At 38.5% G+C, this 20502-nt stretch overlaps 1 protein-coding gene across 1 annotated transcript in view; it reads left to right on the top strand.

Moving 5' to 3' along the window:
* The window catches only part of LOC115058673 (pyruvate carboxylase, mitochondrial), a 231405-nt gene that overhangs the window by 13226 nt on the left and 197677 nt on the right, over positions 1-20502 (top strand). The window contains exons 6-9 of the mRNA XM_029526110.1: positions 561-706; positions 3461-3578; positions 4612-4679; positions 6326-6409. Of these exons, the coding sequence (XP_029381970.1) occupies positions 561-706; positions 3461-3578; positions 4612-4679; positions 6326-6409 (416 nt within the window). The remainder of the gene's footprint in view (positions 1-560; positions 707-3460; positions 3579-4611; positions 4680-6325; positions 6410-20502) is intronic.

Below are 20502 nucleotides of genomic sequence, written 5' to 3'. Positions count from 1 at the left end.
TGCGTAGAAGAGCAGATTCAGCTAAAGGTGAGGTCATAATTTGACTAAATGCAATGAATTTTTGTAATTGCGGCATTCATGTACTGATTTTAAAGAAATTATTTGGTAGCATCAACTTTAGGGATTCAGTTTGAGACCAAATTTGCTGTGGACCCTGCTGCTTACTGTCATGGTGACTACTGCTCCATGACCTTCATCTTTTGACAATGGCATTGCCCTGCTTGCTTTTTTATCAAGTTTTACCCAGCACACACAATTTTGTCTGCACTGGATGAACATTTTACTACTAATGCTCCGTTTGCTCCATTTACCACTGTAAGAATTATTATAGCGCTCTTTGAACTAGATTACAAGGGTCCTTTTTCTATTTTGCTACATAAAACCTTTGAGCTTATGTAGCAAAAGAATTTAGCTTTAAACAGAAACTTAACAAGGTTTTCCCTGATGTAGGAATCACTCACTTTTATAATTAATATTATGTTGAATGTTTTTGTGATTAACGTGAGCAGCAACATAGCAGCATGTTTAACTTATTTCTCCTTCCAACCACTCTCTTTTAGGTGTGCCTGTAGTCCCAGGTACAGACTCCCCCATCTCCAGTCTGCAGGAAGCACAGGCGTTTGCACAAACATATGGCTTTCCCATCATCTTCAAAGCAGCCTACGGTGGAGGTGGTCGAGGCATGAGGGTGGTCAGAGAATATGAGGTGAGCTTGTCAGTCACTGCTGAATATGATCACTTCTATGTGTGTGTATACATATTCATACATTGTATATTCAATCACTTCAAATGCATTTGAACAGAATCGTTATTTTCTTTTAACCTGAGGCAAAAGCACTGCTAAAGTTAATCGCCATTGGGAAATTCAACCAGGCAGGTCTGATAATACAGTTTCACTAGGTATGGTTCAATGGTTGAGTAATTTTCAATTAAACAAGTTTTTCTTGTTTTGTTTCTGTTATGAATCATATGACAAGGGAAGTCCCAAATCCAAAATGCGTTTTTCTAACAGAAAAGGAATTCCTTCAGGCTACGAGACACCAGGAAGTGGCAAGTTGTTGTCTCTTTATATCAGTCGAGGCCTTGCAAGACCTTTTGCTTCTTGTATCAGTAGTAACAGGGTCACTGGAGGAAGTATGTGTGGACAAAGCCCATCTATATGAGCATGACTTTTGGACCTTTATAAAGTTTTTCAGCAGGCAGCTGCTTGTTGTTGTCCACTCAAACGGAATAGGGCAGAGATCAGTGGTGAATCAGAGCTCCATAGAGCAAATCCACCTCCTCGTCTTTCATCCAGTTTATGCTTCTTAACTCCGCAGGTCTTTTTAAATACAGAGAAAGGCAAGTCCCTAGTATATAACAGGATTTTTTTCCTTTCTTCAAATAATACCTTTTAATTAGAATAGCTTGATTTAATATATATAGTGTACAACATTTTAATGGACACGCAAAGGACAAAAACAGAACTATACATCAGTGCAGTCCATTTATGATATTTTTAGAAATTTCAATTCATTCTGCAACAAATGTGTACTTTCATTGTTGATTTAATTTGCCGAGTGTTCTCTCAATTAATTGATGAAATTTGGAATATTTGTCTAAATATAAGAGGACATGGACTGTGGGAACTACCATGCATTTGTCATCTGAAACAAAAAAACACCATGATGAGAGAAGGAAATATTGTATTTGAAAATGTGGCCCAAATAAGTAATTGGAAAGTTTCCTTTAAAGTGATGTAAATTAATAAGTGAAAAATAGTTACCTAATATTTTATTTAATATGAAATTATAGCTACAACATTTGATAAAACCTTTCACTCAGTAAAATATTCAATTTGAACAACACTGGTCAATGTAAGCTACGGTGGTTTTGATGCTTTACTCACCAACATGCACAATGAATGGCAGTTTTGTGATGTGCTGGAGCCACTATGGCTCACAACGTAGAAATCCACTGGAGAGAATGACCTTTTCTGAGTTGTAACCCAGTCTAATTAGTTGTTGGCATTTCTAGTTATTCAGTTGAGTCGCAGGGGCCTCATCACTCCAGCTGATAGGATGTGAGAAAATTCTAAAGAAGTTTTTCTGCACTACCGGGACCTGAAGCAACAATGCGTAGGTTGGCCCTTTACTCCAGTAAGGTTAGCTCATGGGCCATTTGTATACTGAATTAACAGTGAACCTAACTATTCGCAACATGTTGTAAGACGTCAATGTTTACTGATAAGAAAGACATTATGAAACCAGATTTTTACTCAGATCATGTCTGCTTCCCAAAAAAACAAGAGAAGTAGAACTACACGCATCGAAGCTGAATACGAAAGATTCATTGAATTGTTTTATTTTGTATTTTAGTTATCTGAAAATTTCTAACAATTCACAACCTGGATGTTTAGTTTCCTGTGGACTCTTAGTGGAAGATAATGTAGAAATGGAAATAATTTGGATATTTAACATCCTATGGTGTGTGTGTGGGGCTAGTTAACTATGGTGATTATGATGTGCAGGTAAGCACTAAGGACAAGCAAACTGCAAACCCTAAATTTGATGTAGCAATGACACACGAGTAGAGATGGATAAGATTGTCGTTTTATGGAGTATGATCTGTGCCTTTAATTCTCAGTATAGGAGTTTGTGGTTAGTCTGTAAAATTCATACTTTCCCTTCAGGGCAGTCCTGCTTACTTTTATAGCTCCTACTGCTTTGGGCACCTGGTTGTCTCCAAAGCTAGTTTCTTTTATAAACTAAAGAGACTCAGGTCGTGACATTTTCTGGAGTTTTTCCTTCACACATGTAACACACAACAAGAGATTGCCTGTGACAGCCACATTTAATAAAATACTCTTGCTATCGGAGTTCTCTGGACAGTGACCTGCTTTATTGGACGTCACACAGTTTTTATGTAATGTAGTCCATTTACCATCCGGTACATCTCATTCCACATATCATTCTCTCTGGATAATACTGACAAGTTGAGGGTAGCAGTGCACGTGTGAAAGTAAGTACAGTAGTATATTCCCTAAGGTTTGTAATGACAGTTGAGCATGGGTTTGCCCATTTTCACTTCGAAGAGGGTATGCTGGTGAGTCACTATTTCCCCACTAGAGATGCCAGGATAGGCAGGCAGTGCATCACAGACTGACAAACACAGATTGAGTCCTGACCTTTAGCATGCTCGATCATGACCTCCTACACTCTGGTCCTAGAAATTTTGTGGAGCATCTTGTTCCTTCAGGGTGTGTAAACAGTTATTTCAAAGAAAACAAAAAGAATAACTGCTTGACGTGAGAATGATAGATAGAATACAGATTGAAACAGGAAGTTTTACTGAATAGAACAAATGGCATGATGCAGCAGAAGCAAAACTCCTTAAAAAATACAAAGTATTTGCTGTGACTCTTTGCCTCTTGAATGGTAGCACTAACTCACAGTATGGATTTTTCCGTTCTGTTTATCAGGAGCTTGAGGAGAATTACCAGCGGGCCTATTCTGAAGCTCTGACAGCTTTTGGAAATGGAGCCCTGTTTGTTGAGAAGTTTATTGAAAAGCCAAGACACATTGAAGTACAGATCCTAGGTAAGTGCACTCAATTTCCTTGAACTCAGTATGAAGGCAAAGGCAGGAAGTGAGACAGATGAGCAATGAGAGTGAATAAGATTTATTGGCTAGCAGAATATTCTCCACCCGTTCCTTTTTCATTATAATGGATGTAAATATTACAGAACTGAAAAGAGTCAATGAAAGTATGTGCACTTTTAGCATATGCTGTTCTTTATGTCTTTATGTTGCTATGGTTAACTGTGTGTGTGTGTGTGTGTGTGTGTGTGTGTGTGTGTGTGTGTGTGTGTGTGTGTGTGTGTGTGTGTGTGTGTGTGTGTGTGTGTGTGTGTGTGTGTGTGTGTGTGTGTGTGTGTGTGTGTGTGTGAGAATTTACCATGTTTTAGTTCTGTGTTTGGTCGCTGTGATTAATTACTGTCTTCAGGGAGTGAAAGGGATTTTGTGAATTTTCTGAATTACCTCTTAAAAGGCATTTCTTTCATCTCATACTTTCATTTCTCCAAACATTCCTGACATTTCATTTAGTTTCTTTCACGTCTAATATTTTTTTACTTTTCTGTCTTAGCTCCTTCTGAGGTCCTTTGAACACAGTAAATGGCAGAGATCTCTCAGGGCATATTGTATGAGACAGGTCTAAAAATTCCTGATTGCAATCTGTAGAATATCATTGTGTGATGAATGTGTTGATTTTATGAAGAAATTAAGTGGACATGAAATGTTCTCAGTTTGTGTACCTCAGCAGATCAAATTTAAAATAATGTATAGATCAACATGCCATTTCTCTGAAACAAAAATCAATCTTTATGAAAATAATGGAATAGGGAAATTTTGGAGCAACAAGAGTCATGACCGGCTGGACAATGATGATATGGCCCAAAGACTATTTTGGGTGAAGAATTTGAATATCCTCCAATTGGAACTCACGTTTCTTTCTTCATTTGACTCCAATGACACTAATCAACCGTTCCTCATTTTCATGCTCCTGATTATTTTATAATGTCCCTAAAATCCCTAATATTTTCTCACCTAGTTGTCCCTTCTTTCTCTCCAGGTGACAAATATGGTAATGTCATCCACCTCTATGAGAGGGACTGCTCCATTCAACGGAGACATCAAAAGGTGAAATTCTCATTTTAAAGTCATCTGAACCAGTTTCATTTTTGAATGTATTTAAGATTAGCCTCAGCTGTATTGCTTTGATTAATTTAAAGTGGACGGTGATGGTGGGTGGGCGTGGAACAAATACCAGAAGCAGGAATTACATCCACCAGCAGTGGAGTCCACTGCAGGCTGCAGTGTTTTATGTCCCCTTCATTCAGGGAAACAGGCCAATTAAGTGAAACATAAATAAATAAATAAATAAATAAGGTAATTAAAGTTCTGATGAGAGCAATGATTGTGGCACTGTTGGCCCCAGAGATGCAGGGGGGGAGGAGGTAGGAGGGTTGTATACTAATACAGATTAGCCACTGTTGTTGCCAAGTCAATGGATATGTTCTTACTGTATAGGATATACAGCTGTATAATTCCTTTACAATCCAACTTGGAGCAACAGTTTGACATATGTAGTTTTATATTGGTCATTATTTATTAGCCAGGTTATTCATATTTTTTGGAGTCCTTGAGTCTTTTGACAGCATCTGTCAAAAAATAGCAAATGACTGAATATACTGGATGAAAGAAAAAGTGGAAAATAATTCATTCATTCAGTGGAAAGTCATATAATCGTCACTCAATATGACAATACATTCATCACAGAAAGCTGATTAATGACTGTTTAATTTATTGTCACCTCGAACCAGTTTTGTTTTCATCACTTTCTTCCTTTCCTTTGAATCAAATTCCAGATGATAATCATATTAGCTGCTGTGTTCATGCCTAAAATGCGATTCTTGAATTCTGTGAGGCTTAATCTGCCTTTGGCCTTAATCTAAGATCTGTTTCAATCTCAGAAACCAAAATAGTCGCTTGTTAAAAAAGATTTGAAACGGTAGAGTGCCAATAGGGTATATTTAGCTTTTTTCAATATGTTGCTTTAGATTTGATAAAAATTTAATTGAGTTCTTGTGGTTTTATTTCTGGAAATCAGACATGGTTCTTGCTCTTTTGAGAAAAAAATCAATTAGTTCTCACAAATGAATTGACTTGTTTGACACAATGGAATGAAACAGACATTCTGTTTTTATGCGACCGAACTGATGACACTATCAATGTTAAAGGGAAACAGAGGTTTTTGGCTGTCTGGGTTTTTTTTTAAGGTTTAGTTGTAGTTGTGAATTGGGGAAAACAACAGGATTTAAGGGAAAACATCAGCACTAGGTGATATTTATATACATAAATGATGAAATGTGAAATGCTAGTGGGACTTGTAGTTGTGAACCAGTAGAGAGTTCCCTGCAGTTTCTTCATTGCTTCCACTTTACAGCTTGCAATGTTACTATTCTGTGTTTGTTTTTTTTTTGGAGAACACTGTTGTGCACATTCAGAGCAAACCAGAGAAATTTTCCTGGCTGCCCTACACCAAACAAAGGCACAGCAGATGCATAACGCACCATGCAATGCAAAATACAATCCCGCTTTTGGCCATTTTGTTTGCAGTCCAAACATCAGTACAAGTACTTAAAATAATTTCTTAGGACTGTTCCAGATGCAGGTTGTGTCATTCATGAATATATCATTGAGTTGAAACAGGTTATCCTTATCTTTACTGTCACTTGCATGTCTATTCAGCCAGTCAGATCATTGTGTTCCTTGTTGTTTTGAAGGTTGTGGAGATTGCACCAGCTTTCCAACTGGACCCTCATCTAAGAGATCGACTTCATGCTGATGCTGTCAACCTCGCTAGACAGGTATGGATGTGTGTTTGGTGTTGAGGTCAACATCCATCAGCCGCAAAGAGCTCATGATTGCTAGTGTCTGTCAGGCCTTTCCTGAATATCCAGGTTAAATGAGCAATTTCATCACATTTGGGAAAATACTTCAGAGGAAATTTCAGGAAAAAGATATGACAGGACCTCTAACTGATAATATTTCTGTCACAGACTCCAAAAATTTAATAGCTTAGTATTAAAATAATGATAAACATTCATGTGGCTGTGCCTGATGTTAAGGCAGCTTACTTCCTGGAAAGCAATATTTTCTTTGAACTGTCAAGGCAGTTGTCAGCACTGTGCAGTGGTGGAGTTCTGACCACTTATAAAGAAATGCTGGTTTTCAGGACTCAGTGCTCACTGAAACCGAAGCTTTCTTGGCAAGCATGCTTGAGGACTGGGTTTTATTTAGGAAATCTGAGCAAATTCCCAATGATGCTCATTGTTCTATCTATAATTGGTCTGCAAAACAAATAGATTCTCCCCAGGAATATTAATTTGTTATGTATCTGTAATTCAAATCAGGCGGATATTAGTGCTTTGTCCAAAAAGTACAGACAAAAATGCTTTTTGAAAATGGGGGCAAAATGGATGACAACAGTGCAGATTACTTTGTCAACTTGATTGTGCCACATACTTAAGTGAAAACATGCAAAAACATTCCCCATAAATCTGAAAGCTCACATTGTATGTAGCTTTGTGGGGGAAAAAGATACTCTTGCCAAAAAGTAGGCTCAACTATGACAGCCTCACTTAAAAGTCAAGCATCATCTCTCAGGGGAGCTTTCAAGTAATGGCCTTTTCAGGTAATGGTCCAGGTTGAAGAATGGATAGAGAGGGAGATGAGGATGGAGACAAGAATGGGGAATTTGCTAAAGAATAACCTTGATAATATTGATAGTGATGCTTACATAGAAGAGCGATAGAAACTTTATTTGAGAATCATGACATGACCTTGCTCTAGCAGTGATATGTTTTTATTTGTGGTAATCAAATCAGTGTATGTGTCCATGACTCTGCCCATCACTGTCTGAGATAAGTGATATGGTTGCTCAAATGATGATGAGGGTGCAGGCTGCACATCCTTTCTCCATTTTCTTTAGAGGACTTCTGCAGCCTAACAGTGTGGACATATTTCACCTCTATCCCAAGAACTGTGTAGTTAGTTTTGTTAAATTCAGATGAAAGATTATTTATTTATTTATTTTTTCAATTCTTAAGGTAAATGAAAAGGAATGTACATTTCAAGTTATGTAATGGGCATTAGTGTCGTATATTTCAGTTGCTTTCAGAGGTTGTGCAGGTGACTTCATGCATGAATATGATCAAAGATTCTGGTGCAAGATGGGAACATGAAGGAGTAATGTGAAGTAGTTTCATTTGCATTAAAGGAATAGTTCACCGCTTTGGGACATCAGCTTATTTGTTTTCAATTGCATGGGAAGATCAACACCAATATTGTATCTTTTTGTCGAATATGAAAATGCTGCCACTACTCAAGCTCACTAAGTAGAACATAAATGGTTTGCTTTAACCCGGCACAAAGCAAAAAACCAGAACAGGTTGTGTGGTTTTGTGGGAGATTATGAGCTATGACTATTTCTTGTGCGGTAAATTTGTAATGTCAAACATATAATGCTTCTATCTTATTGAGTATGACAACTTGTTTTCCAGAATGCTAATTCATATCATTGATTTTTTTTTTTTTTTTACCTGTACTTCCAAATCAAAGATTTACAGTTATGAGTTTAAGGGTTTAATAAATTTATACATGACCCTGCAAAAATGTTGCAGTTAAATACCAGGAAAAGGTGCTGTCATTAATAGAAGGACAAAAAAATTAGGCATAGGGTCAATTAAAACTTGAATAAAGTGGAAGGTGAACGGAGTGCTATACATACAGTACAGGCCAAAAGTTTGGACACACCCTCTCATTCAAATGAAAAGGAAAGTGTGTCCAAACTTTTGGCCTTAACTGTAGGTATAAAAGAAATGTATAAGAAGGGTATTAGATGCATTTTATTCCATGACATCACTGTGGAGACGGGAGGAGTCTTTCCAATCATTGAAGTCCTTGTAAGTATAGCAACACAGGCATGAATATGTTTTTCACACAGCTGAAAGTATAGTACTGCAGCATTCACAGATTATCAACAGGGGTCTCCGTTTCTCTTGGCCTCAATTTTTCTTTTTTTTTTTTTTTTTTCTCCTCTCCGCCTTTAGTGAAAGCCACCACTCTGCCGCTGTCTACCTCTGTCTCTCCCTCCTTCTCTCCTTCCAGTCTTTGCATTTCATTGGTATTTGTTATGATTGCAGGTCAATTTGTGTCACTCCTCACAGTGAGGGCTTCTACTCTCACTGGAGAAGCAGAAACCTGCTCCTTGAGCAACACTGAAGCTGAACTTTGTTAGTTGGGAATTATTTTGTGTGTGTGTGTGTTACAAATTGCATGTGAGACTGAGACAGTGCAAGGTGACATTAATTTTTTACGTATTGTGTGATATTGAATCTGATAGAGATGGTGCAGACTACAGCTATTTTCCAGATACACACAGGCTCATCCACTTGTAAGTGTGTTTATCTCAAGTGGGCAGTTTTCCATAGTTTGCTCTTCTTCTGGAGACATAAAGGCTCCAACTTGTTCAGTGGTGCACTGAGACACCTAAATGTGTCCAGTCCAGTGCAATTTGAGCCTTTTTTTTATTATTGTAATTAGCAGCTCAGTGTAATGTAATGGCATGCTTTTGTATCTTGTGTGGTTGACTTTATATACAGATAGGAAGTGATTATATGTATATAATGAAAGAGCCAATAGCTAACATACTCTTTACTACTCTTGATTTTCTATGTTCACACATGCAGACTCTCACTTGTATCCACATTTACTGTCTTTTCTTCTACTCCCAGCACACATAGATTATTTCTCAGCTCTTATCTGGTTCTTAATGGCAGCTCCATCGTGCTGGCACTCTGTTCCCCTTCATCTTGCTGTCTGTGTGTATTGCCCATCTCCCATTATCAGCAGCCTCCATCTGAGTCTTTCAGAGAAATAGTGCAGTCTTTGAACTTGCTGCAGGCCACAGCATTTCCTGATAGAATGTCCTAGAGAACAAAGTTGCCTGGCAACACTGATGGCTACAGGAAGTTACTTCAGCTCTCAAAAAAAAGGGCTCACAGTGGTGAATATCAAGTCAGAGCTCACTAGAAAAATCAGATATTGTCAAATGGCCTGCTATGTGTTATCTACTGCTCAAACAGATTTTGTGCCTCCTTTGAATTTTTTTTTTCCACTCTTACTGTCTAGCTGCTGTGTCTTTGCATTGTTATATTTGTGTTTTAAGGGGGAGGCCCATAGATGACATCTAATTTAACCAACGTGATCTTTGCTAGTGATCATCACTTTAAGCAGTGAGATTTTTTTCATAATCGGATTGAGTGGTCATTGGGAGGCCACTTCATTTACATTTTAATCATCAATGTATTTGGGAAAAGATTTATTTTTTTTTAATACCTGTTAGATGTGTTCTGTGTTGTGCTGCTGTGAAATGGTAGTTTTTGGGATATTTTTGCTCTGGAGCAGATAGAGCCACAGGTAAACCCCCTCTGCTTTGTTCCACTTGGTGGGCTTCAGTTTTATGATAAGAAGTGAAGCCGAGCAGCTGCACTCTGAAATAAATGCACCTTTTCGCCACAGTCAACAACCACAACACACGATTCAGACACTGGAGGTTAGATTTGACAAATGTTACTCATGCTCTATCATTTATAATCTTTCAGACTGCCCCAAGATAGTTGTGTCAATAACAAATGAGAAGTCTTGTATTTGTTGCCGGCTGGCTGTGTGGCCAGCTGCATAACTCAGTGGAAGATATTTACTGTTGACAGCAGATTAGTTACCATTTCCTTTTTCTCAACCACTGAGCAGGATGGACATGACTGTTGGATGTCCTTTATGTAGTATGTCAGAAAAGCAGAAAAGGTTTAGACACGCCCACAGAAATGTCCAGTTTCTGCCTTGGCTCTTTTACTTGTAAATAGTTTCCCTTCATTCCAAGTTGGCTTTGTCATTTCCATTCATCACGCATTCCTAATTCACTCCATCATAGTCAATGTTGGTACAAACATATTGTCACGCCTCCAGGATCTTGTCTAAATGTTCAGCTGTACTACACCACATCATCACTGAATGAGTAAAGAAATACCTCCACGTTGCTGAGCTCCAACAATTAAGTGCTGCTACCTCTTTCTCAGTATCATCATACGCTGCCACCAAACAGTGCTCACAGTTTGGTTTCTTTAAAAAAATGGGGGATATTCCGTCCAGTATAGTTGGGATGTCCAGAAACTTAATGCCTAGTAGCCATCATGTCCATTTACTGGCTACATTTTCTACTGGTATTATAAACTGCTTTGTGCCTATTCTGTTTGAACTCACTTTTTTCACTGCCTCTTTTAATGCTCCCTTTATTCACTTGTGCTCTCCCATAGTTAGTTACTGGACATATAAAAATAAGTTTTTTAACTTTTTTGTTAAAAAAAAAAAAAAAGGGTTTATTTGTCCTAATGTCTAGATATAGTAATATAAGTAATTTAAAGGACAAAAACTTTCAATTTCTCTTTAAATATATTTTTTTCAGTAATATACCACACCATCTCCCTCACACTTTGGGCTTTTTCCAGTGAATCTTGGAGCTGTCTTTTTGCAGTCTAGTAGCAAGTTTCTACACTGTTTTGAAGCTATCAGCAAAGGGGGAAAACTTAAATCTGTGAGCTGTAGTGATTTTACAATTTGGTCAAAGCCACACTAGAGCATTAGATTTGTATGAGTGAGAAGGAGCCGTCACACACAGGATGTGTAGCAGAAGTAGAACAGGGACACCTCATTGACTGCTAAGGTTTGAGTATGCACCTCATATCTGTGCCCACAGATTTTTTTTCTTTGTGTGGTAGGGGACAGACAAGCAGCTGTGTAGTAATACATGACCTTAATGGCCACCAGGCCTCTTTTTTTTTTTTTTCCCTCCATTGTGGCATATTTATTGATTTAACCTTAAGATGGAGAATACGAAGTGTTACCTGCCAAGTGCTCATGTAGCTGTGGTTAAGAAGTGGACAATTTGGACAATTATTACAAACTTTTTTTTTTTTTTTTTTAGTTTTATTTGGGGTATGGTGAAGAGAGAGGTTAACTTTTTGTTTTTGGCAGAAATTAAAGACAATATTGAAGCTTCTTCTCACCTTTTTTCTTTCTTTTTTTTTTTTTAAGCTTATGTGAACCCAAGTAAGCAGAAGAGGGCAGGAAAATTTGCCAATTTGCTGCCATGTTTTAAATTTGGAATGGAGAAATTAGAACAGGAAAGACTGACAATTGTTCATGAGCCGATGCTTCAAGAGACGTAGCTGAGTGTCGTGGAAGCAACCTTTTTGCTTTTGTTCAGTATTTTTCTTGTCTGCCTGCTCGCTTTCCCAACACCCACAAAAATACTGCTACTGAGAAGCACAAATATGTCCACAGCTCGTCAGCACTCTCACCAAAAGCTAAACTGCATATTTTGTGTGTCAGTAAGATGTGTATGCGACATGTAGCTTAATCTGAAAAGTAGAGTAGGTGCTGGTAATTTTTTGTTTTGAAAGAGGATCACTCTTAAGTCTTTTTTTTTTTTTCTCTTTTACTGAAACAAGGCCTTAATATTAAACCTGAATGTGTTTGGGTTAAGGTCTGGCCTTATTATTTGCCACTGTCTGCAGCTTGGCTCAGACAACAAACTCGCACTAAAGATTTAAATATTCAAGAAACGGGCCACAAAAATGTCATTGGTCAGCGGCAGCAAGCATAAGTGAGTGAGTTACGTATAGTGTGACTATTGTGTTTCAGACATGACATTCATAGTTTTTATGTGCTAGTCTTTGCTACCATTTTATGTGGTGTTTGAGGTCTCTTGTTCTTTCAGCAAAGCTCTGTTTGTGTGTGTACACACGTCCATCAATCCACTGAGGGTGTTAAACGTAGAATTAGTTGTGCTGTCAATCATGGGGATGGTGAGTGAACAGATAACATGCTCTCACTTTGACGTGTCATGTCCCTGGTACAGGCACACACTCTTATTCTTATATAGAGGAGGGGTTCACAAATTTCGATTGACACCTCCTTGAGGTGGTCAGTGTACTATAAACACTACTACTTACTGACCCATAAGCACCCTGCATGTGTTTTGTTCCATTTTTGACTTCAAAACCACCAGCACTTTTTGCCCTGAAAGCATATTTTAATATTCCATCCGGAAACCAGCATTTTGAAATAGGATACATGAAAAATGTTCCAATCTTTATTTCCACAGAGCTCATGCATCAGTCAGTTTTCATCTTGTTTCTCTAGTTTAATTATGTATGTTCTGGGCTCTCATATTTGTCAATTTTTTTTTATTTTTATTTTTTTTTTTATTCTTTATTTAATTTATTTATTTTTTGCTTTGAGTTGTTTCTCGCTGCGTTTAGCTGTTGTCCCCCTCCCCCCTCTCATTCTTTTTAGTTAATACAGCCAGGTCAGCCAGGGAAAGAAACAGCTTGTTTATAGATGTACTGAAATCATCTGCGAAGACTAAAAGGGGGAAAATAAAAACATTCAATGACATTATTATTCAGGGTTAGGGTCCAGTCCAGTACTTTTTAAAATACTAAGATTTCTCTGAATATGTGCTTGCACAATTAAAATCTTGACACAGGTGGCATATGACTGTTGAATGAGCGTTAACAATATAATTTTTCCCCCTGATTGCTTTATTTACAAAGCTATTTTCTCTACAATGATAATGATATGGTGTGAATATGTTCCCTAATGTTGTCATTAATTTTGTACACTCACAATGTTCTTGTCACTCACTGGGGCCCACTGCTTGTGCACTAGCACTGTATGGCTGGGTACTTTTTACAAATGGTACAACTATGGGAGCACAGTATGTAGCAAAAACAGGAAAAAGTTATTGCCACATACATGAAAATATTAGATGGCAGGTCCAAAGGTAACATAGGAGCTTTGGGTAAAGCTTTAGGAGACTTTGATTTGAGCCTTTAAGACTCAAATCAAATAAAATTGAAATTGCTAAAATTAAATAAACAATTCTAATGTTAGCCTTGTCATGCGTATCTATTCAATGTCTTTTGGGGGCTTCACAGAAATCCTGAGGCTCAACAAGGTACACTATGCCACTGTAATTCTTATGTCATTTGATTGACAAGTGGTGTGAGGGAAGCATGCTGCAGAAATTCAACAGCGTTGATGTACAAACCAAGAACAATGCCCCGCCCAACAAATCTGTGCTTTTCTCCTTTTCATTCTTCAGCTCACCATTTTTTGTTTGTATTTTGCGTGTGTGTGCGTGTGCATGCTTATATGCTCCGTTGTCTGCAGAAGGTAGAGAAAGACTCTGCTGTGGCATCTGTAACGTAGGATGCCTAAAGTAGAGCAGGAGTCTTGCGTGTCAGGGTGACATTGGCACTTGTGATTGGATGGTGCTGCTATTTTGGGCATTTGTGGCTTGTGTCCTTATGCCTGAAGAATCCTCATTCCTGTGTGCTGCACACATTTGTAAATTCAAGTGCAGACTAAGTGATATAGAAAAGGATACTGCTTTTATTGCTGAATTACTAACAAGAGTGTGTATGGCAGGTTTTGGGTACCGATTTAAGCTGATGTAAGGCTTTGGGGGAATTGAGTCCCCAGAGAGGAAGGTCAGCCATCTGAGATTTTCTAGAAGGGAGACAAAGATGGTGGGATGGTTGGAGGGAGGGAGGGAGGGAGGGAGGTAGTCATAGGTGGAAGGAGAGGGAGGGAGAAGGTGCTGGGCAGTCAGCAGTTAAAAAAAAAAAAAAAAAAGGAGGGAGGGAAGCTGATACAGTACAAGGAAGGAAAATGAGGGAAAATTACAAACCTGCTGTGAAACCAAGGAATATACAGTCAGTGTGATGTGGTTCGAAGATGCAGAGACTGAGATGAGAGGAAGTGAAGTGATGACAAAAGAGGGGGAGGTATTGATTCTTTCCGCCAGCTGGGGGGAAACTTGAGCCAACTGTGCTTTCAGAAATTAGAGCTAAGGGAAAGGTGGAAGGATGGAGGCATGGAAGATAAAATGGTGGAAGAGAGCAGGAAACTGTTGTTTGTTTGTTTTTTGATTTTTTTTTTTGATTTTTTTTTTTTTAATCACAATGTGGAGTTATAACACTGAAACTGAGAAATGAATTCATATGAATAATAAATAGCAAAACATTTATAGCTGTGCTCATCCAGAAAAATGAAGAGTAGAAGGGCTTTCTTTTGGTTATATTTTTAGGAAAGCCTTTGGATGTAAATTATTTTGAATCATTATTATTATATATTATATGACAGAACAAAGTGATTCTAAAATGTTGATAAAAGAAACAGATGTGGTGAAATAATGAAGGTTAGATAAAAACTCAGCAATTGAATACTGACAAAAATTACAATTAATTAATAACCAAAACACCAAAACAAACGCACACAATTAATTGGATAGCATTTTCCAAATTCCCAGAATGAAAATAAAATGGAATGCTTAAATAGTCCCAAAGGTAACAATGGATGAAATTACTTGAGAAACAAGTTAGAAGGTGAGCGTGAGTGCTGAAAAACCAAAACAAAATATTAAGCACTTTAAATACATAAATGACAAAAAACAAAACAAAAACAGAGAAATGTAAAACAAACATCACATAACTATGTTTGTTTGATAATTGGAGCGATGTCCCATTCTGTGCACTGGATTTATTTAGTTATGAAAATGACCTATTTCAAAGCATCCCAATCTACTGTTAAGTCTAAACTTAAAACTTGTAATGAAGTCCAGTCCATTTTGTTGGTCTCTAAATGAATTAATAAATGACAGCTTCTGCCAAAAAAGACATTAGTCCCTGACTACTGACAGGCATCCTGAGCTACTTTTTGACAGAAGCTTGTAAATTACACTTGAACTTGTAATGAAATCATCAGCGTCACATTGGAGTGTTGATTCCCTGTGAGGCCTCATTTTGCAAACACTGATTGGTTTGCACTAGATGACTGCTTTATTCAGGATCCTAATGATGTCCAGTATATTTAAATGAATATAGATCTCTAAAGGCTGAAATACATGAGAAATTTTCCAAACAAGCAGAAGAACAATCGCCATAATGTGGTGCTGCCTGCTGGAAACGGTGGAGACAAAAGAAATTTGCATATGGAGTGATTCAATTGGAAAGGAAAGAAGTTTTTGCATTCTTTTGACTAAACAAGCGAGGGCACCGTCTCTCTGCTGTTGTCTCCCCCACAAAGTATGAACACTGAGTGAATACATTTTGGTTGTAGCTATAGATGCAGGCTTAAACTGGCCATTGCTCCACTTATATTCGTGCACTGAGGAGGAAGATGAGAAGAATGCAAAATGCTGCCCTCCCCCTCACTTACTCTCCTCTCATCTAGTTGTCTCCCTTGAATAAGAAAGGAGCTGTTAATGAAACCGAAGTGGCAGCATCCACAAACATGCACTCAATGGACTCACTGACATCAGCACTTTTCTCTCTTTAATGTACCTCCCTGCTAATGCAGGGGATAAAGTGTGCAAGACTTCATCCGGCTACATCTTCTCGCCTCGCACATCTTTGCAATTAATTCCTTTCCAACTCTCCAGATTTCTGCACTTTTTTTTTTTTCCCCCCGACACCTACAGTACAAACAACCAAGTGGAAGGCAAGATGTGAAAATTTATAGTTTTTTTTTTTTTTTTTTTTTTTTTTTTTGGATGACAATTTTGTTTTATACATGTACTGGCATTGCTTTGGTGTCCATTTTCAGGTGTTGTACATCTTCAGAAACACCTGAAAATATAGTTCATATATTTAATTATTACTGAATTATTTAATCGACTGTTAGAGGACTTTTGTGATTATATTATGCTCTATGCAATTCATCTTACTGTTTGGTAGTTTAATTAAAGCATATTAAGCATAAGAAGTGTGTTTCTGTCATTCAGTTGCATGAGACATTCTTGTGTCAGGGTTTGAAACTATGCTTGACTTGTTTTGAAGTTTTTCGCTCCCCCCCCCCCCCCCACAACGTCTCAATTTGTCTGCAATCCCATTTGTGACGCGGCAGAGTTTTTGGCCCTAGTCTTTTGTATCTCTATGAAAACAAATCTTATTTCAGTTCCTAAATTTCAGGTCTTTGTGGGGCAAATTGGTAAATGCGCACACACACACACACACACACACACACACACACACACACACACACAGGACACAGAAACTGATGGGAACATTAGTATGCATGGCCTGGGAAGTGTGTTCATTTGTGTGCCTGTAGGCACACAATAACATGTTCAGCCCACAATACTCGTGCAAATGAACACATGCATACTGTAGTGTATATGTACAGGATGCCTTGACGCTGACAAAGATTTAGTACCGTACACACACACACACACACACATCACACATGATAACCAAGAACACACACAAATGCAGAATCACTTTTTCTTTACTTGTTTTTTTTTTGTCACTCTTGTTACATTTCCTTCCCTTTTGCCTCCTTTCTCACTCTTCATTTCCTGACACCCTCCAGCACTGTCAAATGCTGCAGTGTGGTTGTCATCGCATGGGCTAAAGCCAAACTTAGTTTAACACACAAACACACTAAGCAGAGTGCAGACACACGCACACAGCTGCAGTTTTATGAAGTAGAAAACCCATTTCTGCCCTGACTACCTTTTGGAAGGCATTTAAACAAGCGAGAGAACGAAGGAAAAGGAAGCTGGAGGAGTGAGTGAGTGAGGAGAGAGATGGAGAGGGGGAGGCATTAGGGGAGTGAAGTATGCCTTGAGTGAGAAAGAGCCCAAGCCATAAAATAGCTTTTGGCCAGATTTTATGTCTAAGTTACTAATTGTGTATCTCCAGTGAGTACGGATGTAAATGTGCTTATATGTCTGTGATTCATTGGGCACACATCTGTGCATAGGAAAACATCAATCTTTGTTTACAGCTGTGTGTGTTGTTGCTGCTTATATTTGTGTGTAGGCGTGTGTGTGCCTGCCTTTGTCCAGCTGTGTGTGTTGTGAACTGCTCTTTGATCATTTGGCAGCTGTATTCACTCATCCTCCTCATCATGTCACAGACAACAAGCTCATTATATTGCCATTAACTGCTGACACCACGAAGGGGGAATGAGGGCAGAGCTATAGACGGGGTGGACTGAATCAGAGAAATAAAGGCAACGTGGAGGAGAAGGCGAAGGAATCACTGAGTGACTTGTTCCTCATGAAAAGAGGGATATGCGATCAGATAGGAGCGATGGATGAAAAGGGGAAGCCTTGAAATGTACCAGGGTGTGAGCAAGATGTGAAAAGAGGGATTTCAGAGAAGTGGGTACTATCAGATGGCGGGATAATGGGAGACTTTGAGAATAAGATCGTGTTGACAGGTTGACCTGTGGTGTATTTGAATTGAATTTAGCACACTCTCACTTCTGGGATATAAAGTTCAACTTTTGAGCAAATGTAAAGCTTTCTTTTTCGCTTTGTGTCAATTGGCATTTGGGAACACTGAAGTGTTGAATAAGGGCTGCAGATCATTAGATTTGCAGACTGTACTCCCTTGCATTATACATGTTTTGCAACTGCAGCTCTGCACACTTGGACCTATACTGTATATGGCTGGAGAACAGAGCCCTGGTTAATGTGAATGCTGCAGTTGCATTTGTTCTGTTTGGTGTGTTAATATGTCTGTTGTGAACAAAGTCTAAATGGCCAATGCTGTGGGAAAACCTGTTTATATTTAAGATGTGGAAACACACATTCTTAAAACATTACAATGCTTAATTAGTTAGGTGTCATGTTCATACCATCAGTACAAAATGAACTCACCCACAAACATTAAGTTCTCAAGGAAATCCTCTTTCCTAGCTTTGTTATGGGTTTCTGTATGTGCGTGCGCTTGCTTTATTGCCTCCTTCAAAGATTTTCTGGAGTTTACAGGGTAGTTCTTTTAATCCTTCATGGATCTATGTGGTGTTCATCTTGCATGCAATGCGAAGGTTTTCAAATCAGTTTATTCCAGTAAACCCACATGTAACCTCACACTGTGCAGCAGTATAGAGAGGTGGAAGATGATGGCGACTTGTGCAGCGATGGGCCAGAGATGGAAGAGGATACTTATCATTTCACATCAGAGTGACGAGGAATGTAGTAGAAAATTAAACTGAGATTATTTCAAAGAAATGCTGGACTACATTCTTGATTAAGTGTTCTCTGGGTATTTCTATATATCCTGGTGTTAATATCCATGAGATCCATTACTCAAAATACAATAAAGTTTTGAAATGGGAAAATGTGTTGATTTTATACCTTTTCATCTTGGTTGTAGGGATATGAAATGCTTTCACATTTCAAATCAGTTGTTGGTGATATTTCATGAAAGGCTGAAGTTGAAACTGAGATTTCTGCTAGAAAGACACTTGAAGGCAAACCACAAGAAAAATAGGTGGAAAGGTAAAAGTTATGATGCTGAGGGGATAAAGGAAAAGTTGCGTAAAAATAAAACGTGGCATAAGATGCGCCACTTTTATCCTCACAGTGCTTATGTGTTGATTCTCTGGTGTCAGTATGTGACAGCCTGGGTTCCCCACAGAGATGCCTTATCTGAAGTGTAGGGGGTTATTTTGGGATTCTTCTCTCTGTCCCTTCAGTATATTCTCTATATGTGATCACACTTTCTGCTTGATGACTTTTTTGGAAAATAAAGATTAAATTAAGATCAGTGTTGAGTGCACAGATTTTAAAATCTGTCTGTGTTGCCCCCCCCCCTTTTTTTTTTTTTTTCTTTCTGTCCATCACCCTGGGTTGTGTGTTTGCACTTTGTGCCTGAATTGCTTCCACACCTCTGCAGGCAGGTGGCCTTGCCATTTCCATGTGATTCACAAGATCTCTGTGATGTGTGACGATGTGAAAAGTGAATAGATCGTTATATCTTTTGCATTCACACTGCAGTTGATATTGTCACAATTCTACAATACTTTGTCTGCAGCTACAGAGTGGCTGATTTGATGGTTATACAAATTACTACATGACAGACAGGAATGATGTATATAGAGGATGTTTATTGAAAATCTCCATCAGCACATTGATAACTTACTCTAATAACCGTGTACACTTTTTTTTATGCTCTTATTCAGAGATGACTATGGTTAGTGGCAGCAATATTAAAAGTACAACCCCAGTATGCAGAATTACATGGGTATTAATTATTTAGAATTAAAATATGACATCCAGCATGTCAACAGAAATAAGTCAATGTCTTGTTGGATCTGTCGCGTGTAAATTATAAATAGGTGTTAGAGTAAATAAAATGGATGCTGTAAAATGATAAATCATTTATTTATGAGGTGCAGGGATAAACATCCTTTACATTAATGTTAATCTTCTACCGCTTTTCCTTAATCTGGGTCACAGGGGATGCTGGAGCCAATCCCAGCTCACACTGTGTGAGGGCGGGGTCACCCTGGACAGGTCACCAGTCCATCACAGGGCCAACACACAGAGACAGACAGAGACCAACAACCACTCACGCTCAGACCTACAGACAATTTAGAGTCACCAATCAACCTTAACATGCATGTCTTTGGACGGTGGGAGGAATCCCACTCAGGCACAGGGAGAACATGCAAACACAGAAAGGCCCCAGGCCGGGAACCGAACCCGTGACCTTCTTACTGTGGGGCAACAGCCCTAACCACCACTGCGGTGCTACCCATTTTGATCAACAATCAAAAACGTACACCTATGAGGGCACTGAATGCTGTTATCTTTGCTGTTGGTTAGTTACATGACATATGTGACACACATGCCAGATACAGTATTTTCACAACTGCTGCTTCTTGTGGCCCTTCCATTCATCATTCTTGCATCACACACACCTGTCATTATTTTCCTTGGTGCTCTAACATCCTGTCAGATTTTCATGCTGTAAATCTGTTAGCTTTGATTCTTGCTTATAACTCTGCTAGATGATTCAGTTTCTTTTCCTGGCTTAAG

The sequence above is a fragment of the Echeneis naucrates genome, chromosome 18, assembly GCF_900963305.1.
Source record: "Echeneis naucrates chromosome 18, fEcheNa1.1, whole genome shotgun sequence".
NCBI lineage: Eukaryota > Metazoa > Chordata > Actinopteri > Carangiformes > Echeneidae > Echeneis > Echeneis naucrates.
Note: the sequence above shows the minus strand (reverse complement) of the source record. Positions and strands in the feature narration are given on the sequence as shown.